Source organism: Bufo gargarizans, chromosome 6 (genome assembly GCF_014858855.1).
Source record: "Bufo gargarizans isolate SCDJY-AF-19 chromosome 6, ASM1485885v1, whole genome shotgun sequence".
NCBI lineage: Eukaryota > Metazoa > Chordata > Amphibia > Anura > Bufonidae > Bufo > Bufo gargarizans.
Window position 1 is genome coordinate 130168518 of NC_058085.1, and position 25494 is coordinate 130194011.

The following is a 25494-nucleotide window of genomic DNA, read 5'->3' on the forward strand; positions in this document are numbered from 1 at the left end:
GTGAACAATCTTTGTCTTCAGGTCATTTGAGAGTTGTTTTGAAACCCCCATGTTGCTACTCTTCAGAGAAAATTTAAAGAGGAGGGAAACTTACAATTGACCCCCTTAAATACTCTTTCTCATAATTGGATTCACCTGTGTAGGTAGGTCAGGGGTCACTGAGCTTACCAAGCCAATTTGAGTTCCAATAATTAGTTCTTAAGGTTTTGGAATCAATAAAATGACAACAGTGCCCAAATGTATGCACCTGCCTAATTTTGTTTAAACAATTATAGCACATTTTCTGTAAATCCAATAAACTTAATTTCACTTCTCAAATATCACTGTGTGTGTCTCCTATATGATATATTTAACTGACATTTTTTATCGTAACAACCGACGATTTATACAGGAAAATCATGACGATTAACAAGGTTGCCCAAACGTTCGCATCCCACTGTAAATTGTACCCCGTTCACCAAAAAATCTATTTGTTTGTATGTTAATCTATCTTCTTTTATTAATTGTTCCTCCATTGCTTTTATGCCTTGTTGGTAATTGCTAATGGTATATAGTGATTGTACATCCAATGTACCTATTATCCATTTTGAGTCAACCTCTAATGATTCCAGGATCTCAATAATTTAGTAGTGTAGTGTCTTTTTAAATATGATTTAGTTTTTTTCACTATAGGTTGCAATAGTACATCAATATACTGGGACAAATTGGACATTAGGGACCCTATTCCTGATACAATTGGACGTCCCGGAGGGTTTATATGGTCCTTGTGGAGTTTCGGTATACAATAGAAGACAGGGATCCTCTGTTGGATTGTAGTGATGAATTTATATTCTTGTTCTGACAGAATATTTCTTCTAAAACCTTCTTTACACATTTTCACTATTTTACTCTGAAATATCTGTGTGGGATCACTTCTTAGTTTCATACATGTGTTGGGATCTTCTAATTTTCTCTTACATTCCCCATTGTATTTATCCACATCTAAGATGACAATTGCACCTCCCTTATCTGCGGGGCGAATTACAATATTTTTTTACGATTGTAACCGTTTTATAGCTTCTCTCTGTTGTCTTGTCAAGTTGTTACTCCTAATTGTATCTACCTTTAATTTACGGATCCCGACAATATTCAATGCATTTCCGAAACGCCGTGATCTCCTGACTTAATTCCTGTCTTGGGTATTTGGTCGATTTGGGTTTTAAACGTGTGTGTTGATATTTATTTCCTATTCCCAGATCCAATTCTTCCCTAATGGGGTTTTTAATAAAATATTTTTTGAGACACAACTGTCGTTTAAACTTCTCTACTCCTACATAAGTGTCGAATTTGTTGAATTTATTGGTGGGAGCAAATCTCAAACCTTTGTTTAATAAGGAAATCTGAAATGGTCAGTGTAGTAGTACTTAAATTGACTACTGTGCTTTGTGTTTCTTCTAATGTCTGTTGTATCTTGGTCTTACGTCTCTTCTCTCTTCGTGTTGTTTTTTTCTTTCGTGTTGATGTGAATTGTGATATCAACTCTGTGGTTGGAGTGTCTGAAAATATAAATTTGGTTCTGTGTTCGTGTTCCTGATTGGGATATCTGTCACTGAGATTATAACGGTGTCTGTTGGGTGATTGTAATTGATCAACCTGTATTGGGACAACAACGGGATCTCGGAGGTAAGCGCGTAGTAGCTGCTACACATATGGGACGCCACACAGCATGTGTTGATACCCAGAGAAACCCTATTAAAAGTGAGTACCACTTAAAGTTTGTGGAGGTTAAAAAAATGAGTTTTTTTGTGTTTATATTCTTAAAATCAGGAATAGACGATATCAAATCAGTTTTGGATACTCTGCAATTATTTTCCACCAATGCCAATTTATCCAATTTGGACAAACATTACAACAGTGGGCATATATCATCATTTATAACATCACCGACAATTTCTTTCCATGTGGGACCTCATATGGTGGTTATTTGCATATATGGACAATAGTTTCAGCAATACTGCGTATACCATCGCTTTGTTTTAGTATAATATTGTTTTAATACAGCATCTGGATTTTATTGGAACGTGTGTACATTGTTTACATTGAATCTTATCACCATTGTTTTATTATTCTATTTTTTTATTATTAAAAGTGCTTCCAGCGTGAATGAAAGATAGCGAGTGCTGATCATTTACTATTTCTCCATTTATTACAAATGATTGGAGGTGTCCTTTCGATTTCAGCACCTACCATTTTATTCTGGGTCAGTTGTGCCACCCTATTATATACATTAAATTCACCATTTATTAATAAATCCAGAATTTACTGAAAATTTAGAAAAATTAGCAATTTTCAAAATCTGAATTTCTCTGTTCTTAAAGGGGTTGTAATTTTATCTTTTATAATTAACTCATTTTATCTGCAGTGCCTGGTTTATCAGATTTGACTGAGGGTCACATGACCTGTGATGTCAGCTTCTCTCCCTGCTCTGATAAAGTTCATTGCACAAGCCTGTAAACGAGACGTCAGTCTGCTGGCCACTCCCCCCTTCACTGCTGGGCTGTCTGCTCTCTCCTAGGATTCTTAACCCTTTCAGCTGCACACACTGGATAGTTGGAGGCAGTGAGGAGACAATGCTGGGCACAGGAGCTGACTAGAGAAAGCATTGCACAAGAAGGTAGGGGGGAGATCCTGTGTGCATTAGCAGTGTCATTATACAGCTGGGACTTGTAGTTCTACACATACAAGTTGCTGTTGATTCTCCCAGCACTCATGGCAGCTCTTGTAGCCACTCCCTTAGCAGTGTCATTATACAGCTGGGACTTGTAGTTCTACACATACAAGATGCTGCTGATTCTCCCAGTACTCAGGGCAGATCTTGTATCCACTCCCTTAGCAGTGCAAGGGGAGGGGCAGAGATTGCTTTTATTGCTTGTAAACAAAGGGCCAGAAGAGAACCAGGGAAATTAGGAAATATATATAAAATATTATTATTTTTTTTGCCTGAAACTTGCTTAGCTTAGTTATATATTGCTGCCCATCAGATTTTCAGTGCTATATATATTTTTTTCATAACCTGGACAACCGCTTTAAGAGTTATTACCTTACACTCCCAATATGTCCACTTTCATGTTTGCATCATTTTTTTAATGCAATTTTATTTTTTTAGGATCTTATTAGGCTTAGAATTTTTGAAGCAAATTTTAAAATTTTTACGAAAATTTCCAAAACCCAGTTTTTTAAGGACCACTTCATTTCTAAAGTCACTTTGTGGGGCTTACGTAGTGGAAAACACCCATTAATGACCCCATTGTAGAAAATACACCCCTCAAGTTTTTTAAAACTGATTTCCCAAACTTTTTTAACCCTTTAGTAACAAGAATTAAAGGAAAAGGAGATTACATTTTTAAATTTCACTTTTTTGGCAGATTCTCCATTTTAATTCATTTTTTCCTGTAATACATCAAGGGTTAACAGCCAAATAAAGCTCAAAATTTATTACTGTGATTCTGCAGTTTACAGAAACACCCCATATTTGGTCTTATGGGAACACGGCAGAGCGCACAATTTTTGAAAACAAAAATCATGTTTTCATGTCTCCATTTTCAGAAAGCCAAATCTTTTATTTTTTGGGCGATTGTCTTAGTTAGGGTCACATTTTTTTGCGGGATGAGATGACTGTCTGGTACTATTTTGGGGTTCATACTACTTTTTGATAGTTTGGTATTACACTTTTTGTGATGTATGGTGAACAAAAAAAATTTGCACGGTTTTAATTTTTTTTTTTTTTTTTTTTTGCGGTGTTCACCAGACGGGTTAGCTCATGTGATATTTTCATAAAGCAGGTTGTTACAGATGCTGCAGCGATACCTAATATGTTTTTTTTTTCATATATATTTTGCTTTTAAACAATAATGTCACAGGTAACCACCCTTAAAACTTAACTTTTAATATCTATCTAAAATAGCTACAAACCCTCCAACACAAACCACATAACAGTAAAATAAGAAAACAAGATGGAAGATTAGGTTGATACTTAACTTTGGGGCTAGGAATGGCAGAGATTGGGCCTAATATATAACTATGGGCTCTCTCGCAATAGCTGACCCTCTTGCTATTTGTGCCCTGCCTACAAACGTAATGGCCGCCCCAATAGGGGCGATCCCATATCAGGAACCTCCTGAATGCCCTTGGATGGCCCTGAGTCGGGATGTCCCTGGTAGCTATTGTATGCTAACCTATTAGTTAATCGTTATTGTAATAGCTAACGACTAAAGGTACAAAAAAAAGAAAAACAAATATACCATAAAAAGTCATGAAAGTTTAGAGAGAGAATAATCATTTCATGATCTATCTCCTGCTTGTACTTGTAGATACTATTACAGTAGTTGTCAGATAGCACATAATCCCATATTCTAGTTAAACAGAATCAATATCCCTTTATTTTATAGATATTATGATGCCAGCTAACTTGATGACACCATTGACCTGACGCGTTTCACCCTTACTGTACTCGGGTTCATCAGGGAACCAAATTGTATTCAGAAACAGGGGTATAAATAATGCCTTAGTATCTAAATGATTATCAAATTGGTAGTTATGACATTGATAAATTTTTGTCTACTTGCGTATGACAGATGAGGGCGTTATACCCGATATCTCCATGTAGTAGCAGCCACAGAGCCTGTAATGTTGCAGACGCCGGGAGGCCATCGGATGCCGCACGCAGACAGAAAACACTGCTTTAAAGACGGCAGTGTCACTGGTTCAGAGTTATCATATATGGACTGGGCCCTGTAGATTTACCATCTAAAAGGTCGGCGGAGACTCCACTGAAGTACTATTATGTCCTTCTGATTACTGGTCCCCAGCAATTAGTCAGTACTACACACGGCAATACAGACACATCTTTCTGCATGTTACAACTCATAAAGCCAACCATAACCAGGTGGCTGCTACTACATGGAGATATCGGGTATAACGCCTTCATCCGTGATACGCAAGTAGACAAATGTTTATCAATGTCATAACTGCCAATTTAAATATCATTTAGATACTAAGGCATTATTTATACTCCTGTTTCTGAATACAATTTGGTTCCCTGATGAACCTGAGTACAGTAAGGGTGAAACGCATCGGAACAATGGTGTCATCAACTTAAATGGCATCATAATATTTATGAAATAAAGGGATATTGATACCACCAACTCTAGGTGATGTCAAACATTCAGTTTAACTAGGATATGGGATTATGTGCTATCTGACAACTAATAGTATATATCTACAAGTATAAGCAGGAGATAGACTAATAATTTCATTATCTGTCTCTAAACTTTCATTACTTTTTATGGTATATTAGTTTTTTTGTACTTTTAGTCGTTAGCTATTACAATAACGATTAACTAATAGGTTAGTATATAATAACTACCAGGGACATCCTGACTCAGGGCTATCCAAGGGCATTCAGGAGGTTCCTGAAACGGGATTGCCCCTATCGGGGCGGCCATTCTGTTTGTAGGCAGGGCACAAATAGAGAGAGGGTCAGCTACAGAGAGAGAGCCCATAGCTATATATTAGGCCTAATCTGTGCCATTCCTAGCCCCAAAGCTAAGTATCAACCTAATGATCTCTTCCATCTTGTTTTCTTATTTTAGTGTTATGTGGTTTGTGTTGGAGGGTTTGTAGCTATTTTAGATAGATATTAAAAGTTAAGTTTTAAGGGTGGTTACCTGTGACATTGTTAATTGGAATTTGCCACCCCAAACACATAAGACCTGCAGACGGGTTATTGTCTGAACTGTGAAACTGCTTTTAAACAATGATAGCATTTTTGAAACAAAAAACCTGAAAGCCATATATTTTTAATTTGTGGCTGATTGTTTTATGTAGGGACTAATTTTTAGTGGGATGAGATGACAGTTTGGTATTATCTTTGGGTACATATGACTTTAAACGCTTGGTATTACACATTTTTTGATAAAAGGTGAAAAAAATGGCTTTTTAGCTTTTTTCTATTTTAAATTTTTTTTATAGTGTTGACCAGACGGGGTGGATCATGGGCTATTTTTATAGAGCAGGTTGTTACGGACGTGGCAATACCTAATGTGTGTTTTTTTAGTTTTATTTTTCTATTTTTTACAATTTTATATGTCTTTTTATGGGGAAGGGGCTTTTTTATTGAAACTTTAAGTTTTTTTATTGTTAAAAACACTTATTTCACTTTTATATATTTTTTTTTCTCCCACTATGGGACTTCAACATTTCAGGGTCTGTTCTTTGTTTCAATACAGCACAATACATCTGTATTGTGCTGTATTGAACTGTCAGTGCCTTAGACTGTAAGACGCTGACAGTTGCCTAGGGGCTGGATCTCTTGGGCTTCCGTAGCTGGCAGTCCCAATGCCTGTGCAAGGCATCAAGGCTGCCATAGCAACCATCGGGTCCTCGTCACCTTATAACATGGTTATAAGGGAAAATAATAGCATTCTTAATACAGAATGCTAAAGCCCAGCTTGTCTTCTTTCTTCTTCTTTGAGGACCTGGGAGTAAAAAGGACCTTTGGTGACGTCACTGCGCTCATCACATGGGCCGCCACATGGTCCATCACCATGGTGATGGACCATGTGATGAGCGCAGTGACGTCACCAAAGGTCCTTTTCCTCCCAGGTCCTCAAAGAAGAAGGAAAAAAACAAGCCAGGCTGCGCAAACAAGTGGATGAGGTGAGTTTAATTATTTATTTTTTATTTTTTAACCCCTCCATCCCTAATTTACTTAGCATTCTGTATTAAGAAAATAATAAAGATCGGTTCCCCATCCCCGTCGTCACCTAGCAACCATGAATGAAAATTGCACCACATCCGCACTTGCTTGCGGATGCTTGCGATTTTCACGCAGCCCCATTCACTTCTAAGGAGCCTGCAAAAACGCACAATATAAAGCTTGCTGCCATTTTCACGCAACGCACAAGTGATGCTTGAAAATCACTGTTCATGTGCACAGCCCCATAGAAGTGAATGGGTCCGGATTCAGAGTGGGTGCAATGCGTGCAGCTCACGCATTGCACCCACGTGGAATTTTCGCCCATGTGAAAGGGGCCTAAGGCGTTAAGTACCGGCCAGTTAGGATGAGCATTCTCGTCCTAGATCGGCAACCTGTTAAGACAGATAGTGATGCCTCATAAAATATTCATTAATCAACATTACCCATATGTCTACTTTATGTTGGCATCATTTTGGTAATTTCATTGTATTCTTTTAGGACGTCAGAAGGTTTAGAATTTTTGAAGAAATTTTTTGGAAATTTTCCAAAGTCAACTTTTTTAAATACCAGTTTAGTTATGAAGTCACTTTGTGGGGCTTACATAATATAACCAACCCATATTTTAACTCATTTTAGAAACGACACCCCTATTCAAAAATGGTTTTAGACATGAGGTCAGAGGCCAGAAGAAGCGCAAGTGCGCGAAACGGCCGTCGACAGCTGATCACTCAGTAGCTTTAGGAAACGGATGGTGGTCTAACTGTTTTGGGTCCATTTACCACACTCAGAAATAAAAGCAATAAGATGCCTCCCTCCAGTGATATATCTTGTCTGGATGTCTTCCTCCAACTTGTGTCTGCAGACCTTAAAAAAGTGTCACCATTCCCCCTGTCTAATAACTGTACTAAGGAGGAATTGAAGGCCATTACTGCCCTAAAAAATGACCCCTCGATCACTGTGTCCGATAAAGGGGGTAACACAGTGATCATGGATTCCGTTGACTATAAAACTATGTGTTAGCAGATTCTACGGGATAAAAATAGTTACAAAATATTACTATCAAATCCGACCAAATCTTACCTGTTAGAACTCAGGGACATCCTTCAGGATGCAAGAATTAAAAAGTTAATTTCCGCTGAGGAATTTGACTTTCTGTACCCTAAGTACCCAGTGAATGCTACATTCTATAGGCTACCGAAGGTCCACAAGGGGACCACCACCCTAAAAGGGAGGCCAATTGTCTCTGGGGTTGGATGTATCAGCCAGAATCTTGGGGTATATATAGACAAAATCCTTATGTCCTTCGTAGTGTCCCTGCCATCATATGTCAGGGACACTATGGACCTGCTTAAGAGACTAGATGGTGTCACTATCAAAGCTCAGGCCATCCTAGGAAGCATCGATCTTGAGAATTTATATTAGTCTATTCCACATGCAGCTGGACTTAAAGCAGTAGGTCATTTCCTCAGCATGAGGGGCTGTCAGTACTCTTTGCTTAACGATTTTGTCTTGAGAGTTCTTGAGTATCTGCTCACACATAACTTTTTTCTTTTTGGTACAAAGCTTTACCACCAGCTCAGGGGCACGGCGATGGGTTATTCCTGCGCACTGGCCTACGCTAATTTGCTCCTGGGCTGGTGAGAAGCAACCAGTGTTTTCTCTGATGAGATGTCGTCGAGTACCGGGCCTATAGCCTTGTGGGCCCGTGTTATCGACGACATTTTTGTCATCTGGAACGACATCAAATCATCTTTTTCAGGCTTTGTGGATGAGTTAAATAGCAACAATAGGGTAGAGTCCCGACCGCCTAGCAACTGTCACGTCATCTCGCGAGAATGGACGAGATTGGACGCAGTGACGTTACCATACTCACGAGTGTCTGCCCAGCGACCTCCCCTTCTTGCAATGCGATATACTTCCCCGCTTCAGGTGAAGTAGGAGTGTCCTATCCTAGCCGGCGTTTCAAAAGGTGGCGGTACTTGTCGCTGCCTCAGGCTACATCATTCCATGCGCCAGTACTTTGGTAGGAGGAGAGGGGTCCAGTATCAGGGGTCCTCTTCCTCTTCTACTGCTAGTCTGTCCACTTGAATCCACATCAGGATCGTGGACATACCTCTTTGCTGTCTATGGGACACGGCTGACACTCATGAGCTTTACACTCATCTTTGTAGAGAAACCTGCGTGTAGGGACTAGGCAGGAGAGGGCTTTAAAGGGCGCACTAATTCCAGGGTTAGGTTCCTTACTGTGCCTGGTCACGGGTATCCGTGATCAGGTCACCTAGGCCAGTGTAGGTCCCCTAGGGTATCACTAGGGCTAGATAGCATAGCATCCCTAACCCTGTGTTTGGCAACTGCCTCTAGCAACGGTGTACGTCCATCATCTGACACCGGTGAGGCATTCGCTGTACCAAGGAGCATCTTATCAGAGTGGTAGGACCACCTGGTTACTTTTTTGGTGCCGCCGAGCACCTCTTGTTATCTAAGTGTGTTCTGGTCACCGGGTGCCACAACTATTTGTGGGGTGACCTTCCGCATTGCTTCTTTCTTTTTTGTTGTATCTTCTATGTTGTTATCTAATTATCTTGGGGCCAATTTTCTCTGAATAGATTATTAAAAGTTAAGTTTTAAATTGATCACTTATCTCAATTTTCCGAGCTGACCCTGTAAAACATTATATGCGAGGGCCTACAGGTGAGCTGACCCTGTAAAACATTATATGCAAGGGCATATATGCGGGGGCATAATATGCGACGAATAAGCATGTTGATATGATGGAAGAGGAGGAGGAGGATGAGAAAAGGAAGATTCAACCATATACCCTTTTTTGTGGTGGAAGGGGTGCATGGGAATACAGGGTATTCAGTACATTATAAACAACATATTTAAAGTGCCTTTATGTTCATCAGCTTTCCTCTGGTGGAGTTGAGAAGTCAGGGTCAATCCAGGCCTTGTTCATTTTTATAAGAGTCAACCTTTTCAGTTGACATGCGGATACATTTATCTGTTATAATGCCACCAGCAGCACTAAATACACGCTCAGACAATACGCTGGCAGCCGGGCAGGCCAGCACCTTCAAGTTGTAGAGCACCAGTTCATGTCGTGTGTCCAGCTTGCACACCCAGGAGTTGTAAGGCACTGAGGGATCATTGAGGATGCTGACACGGTCTGCTATGTGCTCCTTCACCATCTTCCAAACTTTTTCCCTCTTTGTGACAGTAGGCAGCGCATCAAGGTGAGGGTGCTGGCGGGGTGTCATTAAACTGTCCTAGGCTTTGGAGAGTCTTTCCCTGCCTCTGTTAGAACTGCTTTGTGTTCCTCTTGTCTCCCTTCCTTGGTTGCCCAAGGAACTACGGACTCTGCCACCAGCGTTGTCAGATGGAACTTTTAGGAGCAATTTTTCAACAAGGACCTTCTGGTATTGCACCGTTTTGCTCGTCCTCTCCACCAGAGGAATGAGAGATGAGAAGTTCTCTTTGTAGCGGGGGTCAAGAAGGGTGAACAACCAGAAATCTGTGTTGTCTAAAATGCGTATAACCCGCGGGGCGCGGGAAAGGCAGCCTAACATGAAGTCAACCATGTGTGCCAGAGTACCAACAGGCAAGACTTTGCTGTCGTCATCAGGAGGATGACTCTCAATCTCCTCATCCTCTTCCTCCTCTTCTGCCCACCCACACAGAACAGATGGAATTAAACTTCCAGGGGTACTACCCTCTGTAGCGGAGGCAACCATCTCCTGCTCCTCCTCCTCCTCTTCTTCATTGTCCAATTCGTGCTGAGAAGATGAACTGAGGGTGGTCTGGCTATCACTCTGTGTAATGTCTTCCCCCATTTCCACCTCTTCCTCATTCAAAGCATCATCCTTAATTGTGAGCAGCGAGCGTTTGAGTAGTCAAAGAAGTGGGATGGTTACGCTGATAATAGCGTTATCACCGCTCACCATCTGTGTTGATTCTTCAAAGTTTCTTAAAACCTCACAGAGGACAGACATCCATGCCCACTCCTCGCTTGTGAATAGTGGAAGCTGACTAGAAAGGCAACGACCATATTGTAGCTGGTATTCCACTACTGCCCTCTGCTGCTCACAAAGCCTGGCCAACATGTGGAACGTCGAGTTCCAGCATGTGCTCACATCGCACAACAGCCGGTGAGATGGCAATTTCCAGCGCTGCTGCAGCGTTGACAGACCAGCTGAAGCTGTGGACGACTTGCGGAAATGTGCACACACACGGCGCACCTTCACCAGTAGCTCAGGCAAATTGGTGTAGGTTTTGAGAAACCGCTGAACCACTCAGTTTAAGACGTGGGCTAGGCATGGGATGTACGTGAGCTTGCCGAGTTCCAAAGCCATAACCAGGTTAAAGCCATTATCAGACACAATCATGCCTGGTTCTAGGTTGAATGGCGAGAGCCACAGCTCAGTCTGGTCTCTTATCCCCTGCCACAGCTCTGCGGCGGTGTGCTGTTTATTCCCTAAGCATATCCGCTTCAGCACGGCCTGTTGCCGCTTTACCACTGCAGTGCTACACTGCTTCCAGCTAACGACTGATGGCTGACTGGTGCTGCACACGGATAATTCGGAGGTGGAAGTGGAGGAGGAGAAGTGGGGGTTGATGCCACTAACGTAGGTGCTGGTGGAAACACTGATTGACGTATGGGCCCGCAATCCTTGGCGTCGGTAGAACCTGTGCCATCCCAGGGTACGACTCTCTCCCGGCCTCCACAACGTTCACCCAGTGTGCCGTCAGGGAAATGCAGCGTCCCTGGCCGACTGCACTTGTCCATGTGTCCGTGGTTAAGTGGACCTTCCCAGTAACTGCGTTGGTCAGGGCATGTGTGATGTTACGGGACACATGTTGGTGTAAGGCGGGCACGGCACACCTTGAAAAATAGTGGCGGCTGGAAACTGCGTAACGCAGGGTGGCCGCCGACATCAGGCTACGGAAGGCCTCATTGTCCACAAGCCTAAATGGCAACATTTCCAGGGCCAGTAATTTGGAAATCTGCACATTTAGTGCTATGGCTTGTGGGTGGGTGGCTGGGTATTTGTGCTTGCGTTCAAAGGACATTTGGATGCTGTGTTGGGACACGGAAGTGGATGTGGTAGCTGATGGTGCTTGCAAAGAACCAGGTGCAGGGCTGGAGGCATCCGCGTCTGCGCCTTCGACAGGGGATTGGCCAGCACGTAACACAGGGGAAGAGGAGGCAGTGGTGTGACCCGCAGACACAGATTGTGGACCCAGGCGTTGATTCCACTTATTTTGGTACTTGGATGCCATGTGGCGGATCATGCTGGTGCTGGTGAGGATGCTAGTGTTCACACCCCTGCTCATTATGGTACAGAACAGGTTGCAAACTACTATTCTTTTGTCGTCCACACTTTCCTCAAAAAAGGGAATACTTACCCCTTGGCAAGGGAGATTTTCACAAGGGGGTGCTCCGTGGAACAGTTGCGAGCCTGTTTGGTGTGGCCCACCTTCTCCCTTTTGCCACCCAACTGCCTCTTCCAGCCTGTTGCGGTGCTGCAGATCCCTCCCCCTATGTACTGCTGTCCTTCCTAGTTTGGGTCAGTGAGTTCATCGTCCACGACCTCTTCCTCTACTTCCTTACTCTGCTCATCCTCCTGACTTGTTGACCTAACCACAACCTCAGTGATTGACAACTGTGTCTCATCCTTTTCATCAACCTTTTGAGACAGTAATTGCTGTTGACTTATTGGCAACCGTGTCTCATCATCATCCACTTCATTAAACAGTAATTGCCGTTCCCCACCGTCATCTTCTTGTTACTGTGGATGCTCAAGAGTTTGGGGATCAGGGCACAAGATCTGTCCCTCTTCAAGCTTGCTTGGCGAGAGGGGCAAAATCAAGGAATTGCAATGAAAAAAGGTCCTTGGAATATCCACATGTCGGATCAATTGTTTGCTCAGACTCCATGGTGGGAGGAAGGAGGATCAGGGTGACGATTGTGTTGAGCAGACTCTTGGCTACTGAGACTGGACTTGGTGGAAGACATGGTGGTATTTAACCGGCTGGAAGCATTATCTGCTGCAATCCAACTGGCCACCAGTCCGCACTGGTCTGACTTCAAGAGTGGTGTCCTGCGCCGCCCTGCAAACTGGGACATGAGGCTAGGTATTGTAGATTATTGTTTTTCTTGTGCTCTGCCAGCAGGCACAGTTTCAACGTGCCCAGGGCCATGGCCTCTGCGTGCACCGTCAGCACCACGGCCACTTCCCCGCCCCATTAAATGTTATACATGCTTGAAAGTATGTCACACGTACAGTAGTGTAGGATTTGGAAGTGTATGCGCAAACAAATTTAAAAAGGTATTTGGGATGTGGAAACGTCACACAGGAGATATCCCGCAGATAATGTCAATGCTGTCACCAGCGGCTAATAAAAAATTACAGGGAATGTAACAGGTATTTGGGATGTGGAAACGTCACACAGGAGATATCCCGCAGATAATGTCAATGCTGTCACCAGCGGCTAATAAAAAATTACAGGGAATGTAACAGGTATTTGGGATGAGGAAACCTTATACAGGAGAGGTACCCCTAGTAATGTCACTGTCCTCAGCGTCTACAGAAAAAGTACACTGTATGTCACAGATAAAAAATTTATGCGCACACGTTACACTGGAGATGTGGCATTGGTAATGTCACTGTCAGAAGCGGACACCTTCTATTAAAAAAGTGCACTGTATGTCACAGATACATTTTTGAAGCACACACGTTACACTGCAGATGTGGCACTGGTAATGTCACTGTCAAAAGCGGACACCGTCTATTGAAAAAGTACACCATATGTCACAGATACATTTTTTAAGCGCACACGTTACACTGCAGATGTGGCACTGGTAATGTCACTGGCAGAAGCGGACACTGTCTATTGAAAAAGTACACCATATGTCACAGATACATTTTTTAAGCGCACATATTACACTGGAGATGTGGCACAGCTAATTTCACTGTCTGTAGCGGCCTAACTATTGCACGCTATTTAGCACAGGTTGCGCTAAAAATATATATTGCTGCTGCCACACACAATAGTCCTTAAAAGTTTTTCTAATATAAATATTCCTATATCACTCCCTACGCTGTCTGTCCCTTCCTCAGCACAGCTCTCCCTGACTAAGACTGAGACAAACACGCGTCATTAGGTGCTATATACAGTGAGAAACCAAGTATTTTAACACCCTGCAATTATGGGGTAAGTCAGTCTAATAGTAACTGATTCTGGAATATCATGTTATTAGTAACTACATATATGAAAATTGAAATTGAATTAGGGTCTAAATGTGACAGTTATCCTTTAACACTGATTTTCTCAGGTGTTCAAATACTTATGTTCAGCAGTGTAAGACAAATACATTCTTTAAAAATCTTACAAAGTGATTCCCTGAATTTCTTTTTTATTCTGTCTCAGAGTGGGAATGCACCTACAATGTGAATTTCAGACCCCTCCATGATTTCTAAGTGGGAGAACTTGCAAAATCGCAGGGTGTTCAAATACTTCTGTTCCTCACTGTATATATACAACATGGCTACGGCATTACAGGGAGGGCATTACTTACCTGCATGTTTATTGGCTGCTGCGCAGCCAAGAAAGGTGCAGGGAGGAGCCTTGAGCATTGCGCTTGAGCACATGCGGTATTTGGCCGAATACCGCCATGTGCCGAGCATCGAGATGCTCAAACCGAACTGGTGTTCGGCCAAGCATGCTCGATCAACACTAGGAAGGACCTGACGCTCCCCTGAAAGCCACTTAACTGCCTCCGGACCACCTAACGCAGGATCGCGGTCCGGAGGCGGCAGCGCTGCGCAGAGTCACGCATATACGCGTCATCTCGCGAGACGCAAGATGACGCGATTAGCCGGCCCGCGCATGCGCATCGCGGGCCGGCAAAAGTTACAGAGGGGTCACGTCACCAGCCTGCCAGCCAATGATCGTGGCTGGCAGGCTGGCGATTTTTAAAATCACAAATCAGAAGCCATCTAACACAACATATTAGTAAATATGATGTGTTAAATGGCTTCCCTGCTCCTCTGCTGGTCCTTTTCATCGGTTGGTTCCAGCAGAGGAGCAGGCATCACAGTGAGTAGCACCAAACACCACACATAGCCCCAGATCACCCCCCTGCACCCCAATTAACCCCTTGATCACCCCTTCTTGCCCCTGTCAATCACTAGTGAAAGTGAAAAAAGTGATCAGTGTAAACTGTCACTTTTTTTTTCCACTGGTATTGACTGTTAGGTTTAAGGGATAGTTTAGGCCCCTTGGTTAGGTAGTTTAGCGATCGTTTAGCGCCCAGCCCACCGCACCGCAGTTACTTATTCGCTAATTAGCATATCGCTAATCAGCTTTTGTACTTTTATAGTATCTGTAAGTGATCAAAACTGATCACAGTCAGATCTATAATAGTATTAGTGTCACCTTAGTTCGCCGTCCACCCTAAATGCAGTGTTTGCCCGATCAGGCCTGATCGGTCGCCCACACGTGCATTTACCCACGCCCGCCCCACCGCAGTGACAAAAATTATTATTTTTTTGATCAATGCACAATCACTTTACACGCGCTGCGGCGATAAAAAAATCAGTTCCGGTACTTCGCTAGCCTCCCATTTGAAAGACAGGCTTGCTTTTTTTTCTTGGGTAGTCTCAGGGAATACCCCTAAATTTAGTAGCCCAAATGTCAAACAGGGGGTATTCTTCTGAAGAGGCCTACAGGCTTCTGACCCAGTCGGATGAGGAATGGGAACCCTCATCTGACGAATCTAGCAGGTCAGAATATGAACCTGTAGAAAGCAGTGGCAGTCTGACACAAAGTTCGGACGAGGAGGTTGAGGTCCCTGATACCACCAGGCGTACCCGGCCCCGTGACGCTAGACCACAGGTTGCGCAGGATCCGCTTCAAGGGCAGCAGAGTGGGGCTGGCGCTGTCGGATTACGTGGTGAGGCATACACCAGCAGTGCAGCCCTCCCTGGACCTAGTACCAGCACTGCCGTACAACATGGTGAAGTGGCGAGCACCAGAAGGGCAGTTGAAGCTGGTACGGTGGCACGTGCAGTAGTTACCCCGTCGCAGCCACCGCACAGACAGGCCCGTAGACCCCCTAGAATCCCTGAGGTGCTGGCAAATCCTGATTGGCAGTCCCCAACTTCAGCCGCACCATTAGTTCCCCCTTTCACCGCCCAGTCTGGAGTTTGGGTTGAGACGGCTCAGATCGGTTCGGCCCTTGGATTTTTTGAGCTGTTCTTGACTGCGGAGCTCTTGGACATAGTCGTGGCAGAAACAAACCGGTATGCCACACAATTCATATCCGCCAACCCGGGAAGCTATAATGCCCAGCCTTTCCGGTGGAAACCAGTCCAAGTTTCCGAAATTAAAATTTTTCTGGGCCTTCTCCTCAACATGGGTCTAACCAAAAAGCATGAATTGCGGTCATATTGGTCCACGAACCCAATTCATCACATGCCCATGTTCTCTGCTGCCATGTTCAGGGCACGATTTGAGGCCATCCTGTGTTTCCTGCACTTTAGTGATAACACCACCTCCCGTCCCAGAGGCCACCCAGCTTTTGACTGGCTCCACAAATTTCGGCCCCTCATAGACCACTTCAACCAGAAATTTGCAGATTTGTATACCCCTGAGCAAAACATCTGCGTAGACGAGTCCCTAATACATTTTACCGAGCGCCTTGGCTTCAAACAATACATCCCAAGCAAGCGCGCCCGGTATGGGGTCAAATTGTATAAGCTCTGTGAAAGGGCCACAGGCTATACCCACAAATTTCGGATCTATGAGGGAAAAGATCAGACCCTGGAGCCGGTCGGTTGCCCTGACTACCTGGGGAGCAGTGGGAAGACAGTCTGGGACTTGGTGTCACCCTTATTTGGCAAGGGGTACCATCTTTATGTGGACAATTTCTACACAAGTGTGGCCCTCTTCAGGCATTTGTTTCTAGAACAGATTGGCTGCTGTGGCACCGCGCGAACTTGTCGCACGGGCTTCCCCCAACGGCTCGTTACCACCCGTCTTGCAAGGGGGGAGAGGGCTGCCTTGTGTAACCAAGAACTGCTCGCCGTGAAATGGAGAGACAAGCGTGACGTTTACATGCTCTCCTCCATTCACGCAGACACGACAATCCAAATTGAGCGAGCAACCCGTGTCATTAAAAAGCCCCTCTCGGTCCACGACTATAACCATCACATGGGAGGGGTGGACTTCAATGACCAGATGTTGTCTCCGTATTTAGTTTCCCGACGCACCAGACGCTGGTATAAGAAGGTGTCTGTATATTTAATTCAATTGGCTCTGTATAATAGTTTTGTTCTCTACAGTAAGGCTGGGAGAACAGGATCCTTCCTCAAATTTCAGGAAGAGATCATCAAGATCCGTGGCCCCATCCACCAGTGTAGTTAGCCGTCTACACAAGCGACATTTCCCCAGTGTCATTCCTGGTACCTCAACCCAACCGTCACCCTGAAAAAGATGTTGTATCTGTAGCAGGAGTGGAATAAGGCGTGACACCCGCTATTTCTGTCCTGACTGCCCTGACCACCCTGCCCTATGCTTTGGAGGGTGTTTCCGGAAGTACCACACACAGGTACACCTAGCATAGGGATCACATCTCACAGGACAGGGACACAGGGCTATTAGGGCCCATTCACACACAGCTGCTGCAAACCTCTCCTTTGACCTGGGACAAAGTGCATGACGCACTTCGCCACATCTTTGGGCGATTTGCGCTTTGCACATTGTCCCATGGGGAAGGAGAGGTTTGTCCTATAAAGGTAAAAAAAAAAAAAAAAACACCAGTAAGCAAAAAAGTTAACGTTCAGTTCCAAAAGTTAAATAAAGTTTATATGTTCTGTTCAAAGCTTATTATAAAGTTAATAAAATTATTGCGTTGCGGCCTGGTTTTTTCTTTTTTGTTTTGTTTTTTTTTACCTTCCAGGTGGACCAACCAATCGACTAGCTGCAGCACTGATGTGCATTCTGACAGAAACATTGCGCTGCTGTCAGATTACACACAAGTCGGTGTATGCGGCGCTGCAAGACGAGATTTCTCCTCTGCAGTAAAAGATACGTTTGCCTAGGCATATGAGTTGAGGAGGTGGCGGTGTTCATATGCTTTGGCAAACACTTTGTATATAAAAATAAAAAATAAAAAATCCTGGCAATGATTTTTCATCCACATCGATTGATGTGAATGGAGAAATCGGGTTTGCCAGGGCATACGAGCTAAGTGGGTATGGATGTTGGGCGGAGCTCCTATGTCCTGGCAGACGCCTTTCCCCTCCTTTTTTTTTTTTGGGCAGAGATTTTTTCATCCACATTGATCGATGCGAATTAAGAAATCTGTGCCGTTCATTTTTTTCTTTCAGCCCAGAGGCTGAACGGAAAAAAAATCTCATTACCTGTATGCTCAATATAAGGAGAATAGCAGAAACTCCTAATGCTGGCCATACATGTAATGATTGCGGAAACCCTCAAATGCCAGGGCAGTACAAACACCCCACAAATGACCCCATTTTGGAAAGAAGACACCCCAAGGTATTCGCTGAGGGGCATATTGAGTCCATGAAAGATGGAAATTTTTGTCCCGTTAGCGGAAATTGAGACTTTGTGAGAAAAAATAAAATAAAATAAATTTCCGCTAACTTATGCCCCAAAAAATAATTTGCTATGAACTCGCCAGGCCCCTCATTGAATACCTTGGGGTGTCTTCTTTCCAAAATGGGGTCACATGTGGGGTATTTATACTGCCCTGGCTTTTTAGCGGCCCTAAAGCGTGAGAAGAAGTCTGGGATCCAAATGTCTAAAAATGCCCTCCTAAAAGGAATTTGGGCACCTTTGCACATCTAGGCTGCAAAAAAGTGTCACACATGTGGTAACGCCATACTCAGGAGAAGTTGGGGAATGTGTTTTGAGGTGTCATTTTACATATACCCATGCTGGGTGAGATAAATATCTTGGTCAAATGCCAACTTTGTATAAAAAAATGGGAAAAGTTGTCTTTTGCCGAGATATTTATCTCACCCAGCATGGGTATATGTAAAATGATACCCCAAAACACATTCCCCAACTTCTCCTGAGTACGGCGATACCACATGTGTGACACTTTTTTGCAGCCTAGGTGGGCAAAGGGGCCCACATTCCAAAGAGCACCTTTTGGATTTCACAGGCCATTTTTTACAGATTTTGATTTGATTTCAAACTACTTCCCACACATTTGGGCCCCTAAAATGCCAGGGCAGTATAACTACCCCACAAGTGATCCCATTTTGGAAAGAAGACACCCCACGGTATTTCATGATGGGCATAGTGAGTTCATGGAAGTTTTTATTTTTTGTCACAAGTTAGTGGAATATGAGACTTTGTAAGAAAAAAAATCAAAAGTTCTATGAACTCACTATGCCCATCAGCGAATACCTTAGGGTGTCTACTTTCCGAAATTGGGTCATTTGTGGGGTTTTTCTACTGTCTGGGCATTGTAGAACCTCAGGAAACATGACAGGTGCTCAGAAAGTCAGAGCTGCTTCAAAAAGCGGAAATTCACATTTTGTACCATAGTTTGTAAATGCTATAACTTTTACCCAAACCATTTTTTTTTTTACCCAAACCATTTTTTTTATCAATTAAGACATGCAGAACAATAAATTTAGTGAAAAATGTATATATGGATGTCGTTTTAAAAAAAAAAAATTACAACTGAAAGTGAAAAATTTCATTTTTTTGCAAAAATTTCGATTAATAACAAAAAAGTAAAAATGTCAGCAGCAATGAAATACCACCAAATGAAAGCTCTATTAGTGAGAAGAAAAGGAGGTAAAGTTCATATGGGTGGTAAGTTGCATGACCGAGCAATAAACGGTGAAAGTAGTGTAGTGCAGAAGTGTAAAAAGTGGCCTGGTCATTAAGGGTGTTTCAGCTAGGGGGGTTGAAGTGGTTAAACCCATTTTTAATGGCCATTAGACAGGTGCACTCCTATCTATACGGCCGTTATAAACAGGCCCATTGATTTCAGTGGAGTCCATCTGACCATGAAAACTGACAAAAATAGGATGTTCTATTATTTTTACACCAGTCTTCACTGGCTGGTAAAATTGAGCCATGTGAATAGCCCCATCGACTTTTATTAGTTCTAAAAATGTCTGTGTTATGGTCCTGTGAATGAGGCCTAAGGCTCTATTCACACAACTGTAATTATGCAGATCGGATGTGGACTATTTATTTCAATGTTTTTCATTTCACATCTGCATGTCTGCTCTGCAGCCCTGCTAAAAAGATAGGACATTTCCTATTCTTGTCCGTTTGGCAGACAAGGATAGGAATTGTTACAATGGGTCCGCAGAAAAAACACATGTAATACGGATGCCACACGGACATCATCCGTATTTTTTGTGGACCGCAAAATGCATATGGTTGTGTGCATGAGCCCGTACTCTGATTTTTACAGATAAAGATCTTTGAATATCCTATATCTCTTACAGATGCTAAATAGGGGTGAACAAAAGGCACACAAGGTGTGAAAATAAGGATAAACCTCTATAAAATGGCAAATAACTTGATACCTCTTTATGCTTTGTTCACAGGGAACGCACTGAAAACATTTTAATAGCACCTTCAAATTCACCATTAAGATACCCCATCCATGGAGTCCAAGTAATGCCGCTCAACACAATTAACCTGCCAGGTAAGACAATTCAAACTTGTTTTTTATTAAGGAAAAAGAAACATATACAAACCATTATATTTTTCATTCCATGTTACAATATAAATGTATTCTTTTCAATTACCCATAATTACCCATTTGCCACCCCTCCCTACCCTTGCGATGCATCTCTAGGTCCACCATAATCCTACTCAAATAGGCAATAATGGAAACATAAATTTGGGGGCTAAAAAGGGATCAAGGCTTCCAAACTTCCCATATCTTAGTCTACGTCTCCTGACTGTTTCTTTGCCTATATAGGATCTTGTCATAGTTTTTAACCTTATTAACCACATTTTTCTAAGTATTCAAATTTGGAACATCTCGTGAGAACCAAACTCGAGTAATCAGAAATCTCGCCAAAAACAATATTCTATTCAAAAGAATCTTCCTATACTGCTAGCAATTTATCTTAGAGAGATCAGTCAATATACAACATTCAACCAAAAATGGAATCAGGGGTCTCAATTTCTAATTAATAAAATTACTGATGGCTAACCAGTATTCTTTTAATTCTGGACAAGACCAGAGCTATCTCTTAACCCACATTAATTGAGCTACAAAGGCGTGATATATAATCTATGTAAAACATTAAATGGTGACAGGGTCGCCGCCCGTGCTGGCCACTAGTGACCTAACGTGGGATATGAACTGCTGGGTGGTGAGCGGCACCACCCCGAAGGGTAACAGAGGACTGTTCGGTCCGGCCCCGGACAAGGCGGACCGTAACCGACGAAGCACCGTGACGGGACACCATTGATGTGCTGTGGGAAAGTAGGATATCTGGACAGGGGGTCCCAACTGGGAGGTCTTAGACGTCTTGAGCAGCAATGTGAACCCGTCGGAGTTCTGGACCAGTTGGCTGACCGTGAGGAAATTGTCGCTGCCTGGTGAACAGGTGAACTCCCCAGGTCTCAGGAAGCCGTAGAAGGCCAAGTAGATGGCGGATTTAAGTACCAGGCTGGCCAAAACCCCGAAAGGATTACCGTCCAAGGCATCAGACAGTTTGCGGAAAAGAGGGCCGGTGACCGGCTGCCTGCGTACTTGGCTTTGAGGCCCGCACTTGCTCAAACCCTTGAGGGCGGCTTTGACAGTGTGTAAGGTGAACACTGATGCTAGCTCGGGGTGGCCAAGAGAGAGAAAGTGTTGCACTCCCGCCAGGTATGACCTCACTGTAGCGTGGGAGAGCTTGCGTACAGAGTGGCAATACCCGATGAACGCCAGGATGTACTCTGGAAAACTGGAGTCCTCCTGAGGACATTCTCCTCGAAACTTGCAGAACGTCTTCCACCCGGTGTTGTACGCCCTGGTCGTGTTAGGCGAGAGGGAATGGCGTATTAGAGCGTGGGCCGTCCCAAGGTGGTCGGCTACACTAGCCTTAAGGACTCGAGAGGAGGGATGGTGGCGCCTGTCGCATCTGCCTCTGGCATTATCTGGAAGAAACGGGAGAAGTTAGCCCTCGACAAGGCGTCAGCAGCCCCGTTCTGCGCACCTGGCACATGCGCACTAAAAATATGAAAGTGGTGTTGCAGGGAGAGCTGCACTAACCGTCTGAGAAAACACATGACTTGGCTAGATTTCGACAGTCCACTATTGAGAATGTCCACTACGGCTGTGTTGTCAGTCACGAACAGAACAGACTGCCGTGCCCAAAACTTGCCCCAAATGTGGGCGGCTACCACAATGGGGTACAGCTCGAACAGCGCCGAGGTCTGGAGGAAGCCTGGGATTTGTCCCACCTCGGCAGGCCATGCGTCTGCCACCCAGTGGGTGCCGAAAATGGCGGCAAACCCTGAGCCCGCAGCTGCATCTGAAAAGACTGTAGGCGACTGACACGACAGCTCGGGTACAAATAAGGATACCCCGTTCCACTGGCTCAGGAAATGATCCCACATGTGGAGGTCCGCTAGGGCTTGACTGTCCAAGCACACCGGGCTGTCCTGTTCTGGGACGGAACTCAAGAGCGCGAGTAGGCGGGATATGAAAGCTCTGCCCTGTGGGATGATGCGCATGGCGAAGTTCAACATGCCCAGAAGAGACTGAAGGTCCGCCTTAGTGACCACGGTCGTGACTGCGAACCTGTGAATGACTCCTCTAATCCTTGTTAACTTGTCCGCCGGCAATCTAGCTAGCATGCGCTGGGAATCTAATTCGATGCCAAGAAAGGTGATGACTGTGGCCGGGCCTTCTACTTTCTTGGGGGACACCGGGACATCTAATTGGGAAAAGCACCTGAGTAACTTGCCCAGCCCTAGGGGGAGTGCCCCTGGCCTCTCAATCAGCAGGAAGTCATCCAGGTAGTGAATGACAAATTCACAGAGGACTACGTGTTCCAGGATCCAGTGGAGTGCCTGAGCCAACTGATCGAAGAGCCAGGGGCTACTCTTGGAACCGAAGGTGAGCTTAGTGGAGAAATAGTACAGGCCTTTCCACTTGATGCCGTGCCACTGCCAGAGGGTTGGCATGATGGGAAGCAGCTTGAAGGCATCCGATATGTCGGCTTTGGACAGCCAGGGCCCTGGGCCCGTTTTCATGATGATAGCGATAGCCTGGTCTATCGAGGCATATCTCATGCCCACTTCCTCCGAAGGAATGAGGGAGTTGAGGCTGGGGACCTGGGAGCCGTGTGGGGCCGACAAGTCGATGATGAGTCTCTCCTTCCCGCTGAACTTGCCTGTGACTACCCCCACGGGACTGACTCTCCAGCGCTGAAAAGGGGGCACACCAAAGGGACCGATTAAGAACCCCTTGCTCAACTCGGCTTCTATCAGTGCGTCTACCGAGGCGGGATTTCTTTCGGCTGACTGAAGGTTTTTGCACTCGTGTGTGGACTCTGGAGTCGTGATCAGTCCCGTGTGGAAACCCTCGTGAAATCCTGTCACCAGGAACTGAACAAACCCAGGGTTGTGGTGGCCTTGCAAGAATTCTTGTAGACGGCTGATATTGACCACACTCATGTAGCTTTTTACGGATTTTAATGAGCATGCTACTCGGGGGTGGGCCCTGAAACAATTGGTACAGATATGCAACAACCGGCACTGCCCAAAATTACAAGAGGCGTAATTAAAGTTGTTGCATATCTGTGCCCTTCCAAGCTGAATGATGGGCCGGCCCAGCTTGTCTACTGAGCTGGGGGGCCTGAAGACCTCAAGAGGACCAGCTGCCGAGCTGGAGTGGTAGGACGCCGTGCTGACGGCGGACTTGTCGCACCACTCAACCGAGTGGAAGATAGATTGACAGGCGGAACAGGAGGGAGCCTTCAGACCTGCAAAGTGTCTGCAGAAAAGCTCAGTGTCCAGGTTGGACCAGTCAGTGACGTGCTGAAACTGGGAGAGAGCCGCTGCCGCCTTAGCTGCAAATGAGCAGTGGTAGTCGTAGAACGCGGTTCCTCCATACCTATGACCCAACTCTGTGACCCTGAAGAGATAATGGTCTAGTTCCTCCCTCCTGTCCGGCCTGGCAGTGCAAATGACATCCCTGAAAAGACTAAATGCCATAACGAATTCCGGGATGGACAATTTGCGGTTGAGCCGGTGGTCGCGGCTCCTTAGTACCACCGACACTTCTCCACAAGCTATAACCCTGTTATCAGAGAGGTCCCTAGATGCTATGAGTAGAGACGCAAGATTGACATCCCTACCCTCCAGGATGTCCTTCCTGATGTTGAGCGGGACATAGTGGGAGGGAGTCACGTTAGGGACGGACTGGGCAGAACGAATGTCTGCTATGGCGGAGGTAGAGGCGACCGGAACCTCGAGGGAGGAAACTGGTGCGACTGTGCTGCGAGCCTCGATGGACTCCAACCTCGCCTGCATGGATGTGACGGCCGACGTCAGACTGTTTAGCATGACGTGTATCTGAGTCAGCGATGTTTGCATCGTAGTTGCAGGGGGATCATTGGCGCTGGGTGCCAGGGAGTCTCTCCACAGCCGATATAGTTCAGCTTTCCTAGCGGTTGCCGGGAAAGGAACGCCCCGCTTTGTCAACTCCGCCATCAGTCTAGGAATTGTCAAAGCACGTAGGGACGGTGTGCTGCCCCTCTCGGATGTCTGTGCTACGACCTCGTCCACCGACGCGTCGACAATGTCCGAAGCACGTGACATAGCGGCTGTGGAAAGAGTAACGTAACATGACCGACTAGCCTGATGGTCGCTGGCACCCGTGCAGCTGTCTAACCACGTACAGAAAAGTGAACAATTGCCGTGAGGTATGCACACTGAACCAGAAGAGCCGTGAAGGAATGGCCAGGAACCGCCACCCGGGAGTCCATGCAAGGAGACCCGACGTACTTACCAACTGAGAATCCCTATGCACTGACTTCACGGAAGTGAAATGAAATGAAAAAATGACCTGTGCGTTGACAAAAAAACACATGAGACCCCAGCCTGATGCCAACCTCTACCCATCCCCCGACGTGTACCTCACTACCTTGGTAGCCAAGGAAAAATCAATTGAGATCCCACCAACTTCTCTCAGACTAACCACTGTACAGAACCTGGAAAACAACAACGGAACAAATGCAAAAGAACCAGTCAATGCATGAGGCTCAATACCAGGACGTGTACGTGAGGGGAGGTATGGTGACTGGTGGGAGAGGGTGTTTTTTTTTTTTTTTTTTCTTTTTTTCCTCTTCTCTGCATTGCGTTGATGATGGAAAAAAACCCCTACCTATCTAGGCGGCACGGCGGCCCGTGCCAGACTTTAATGTGGGCGGGGAGCGAGCCGTTGCCTGCACCGCCGTGCTCCATGGTAACCGCGTGGGGAACGCGGAGTTCCCTGGTACCATGAACCACGTGGGGATGGATATTGGCAACGGCTGACCATCCCTGCAAACATGAGACGAGTGCCACGTGGAGAGCTGACGCATGTCCCTGACAGGGTGCTCAGTGCGGGGCCCTCTCTGTCCCTGGGTGGCGCCGTCCGCCGGCTGAGCACTTCTGCCGCGTGGGGAGCAGCGCAGCCCTCAGGCATGAGGTCGGCCCAGGGGGGCCCCTGGCGACGAGGGCCCCATCTTGCCGAGGCTAAGCGTGCCGCGTGG

General features: G+C 45.1%; 1 protein-coding gene across 3 annotated transcripts in view; it reads left to right on the top strand.

Annotated features, from left to right (window-relative positions):
* B4GALNT2 (beta-1,4-N-acetyl-galactosaminyltransferase 2) overlaps window positions 1-25494 on the top strand; it is a 214121-nt gene that overhangs the window by 123066 nt on the left and 65561 nt on the right. For all 3 annotated transcript variants that reach the window (XM_044296761.1, XM_044296762.1, XM_044296760.1), the window contains exon 3: window positions 20338-20438. In XM_044296761.1, the coding sequence (XP_044152696.1) occupies window positions 20338-20438 (101 nt within the window). The remainder of the gene's footprint in view (window positions 1-20337; window positions 20439-25494) is intronic.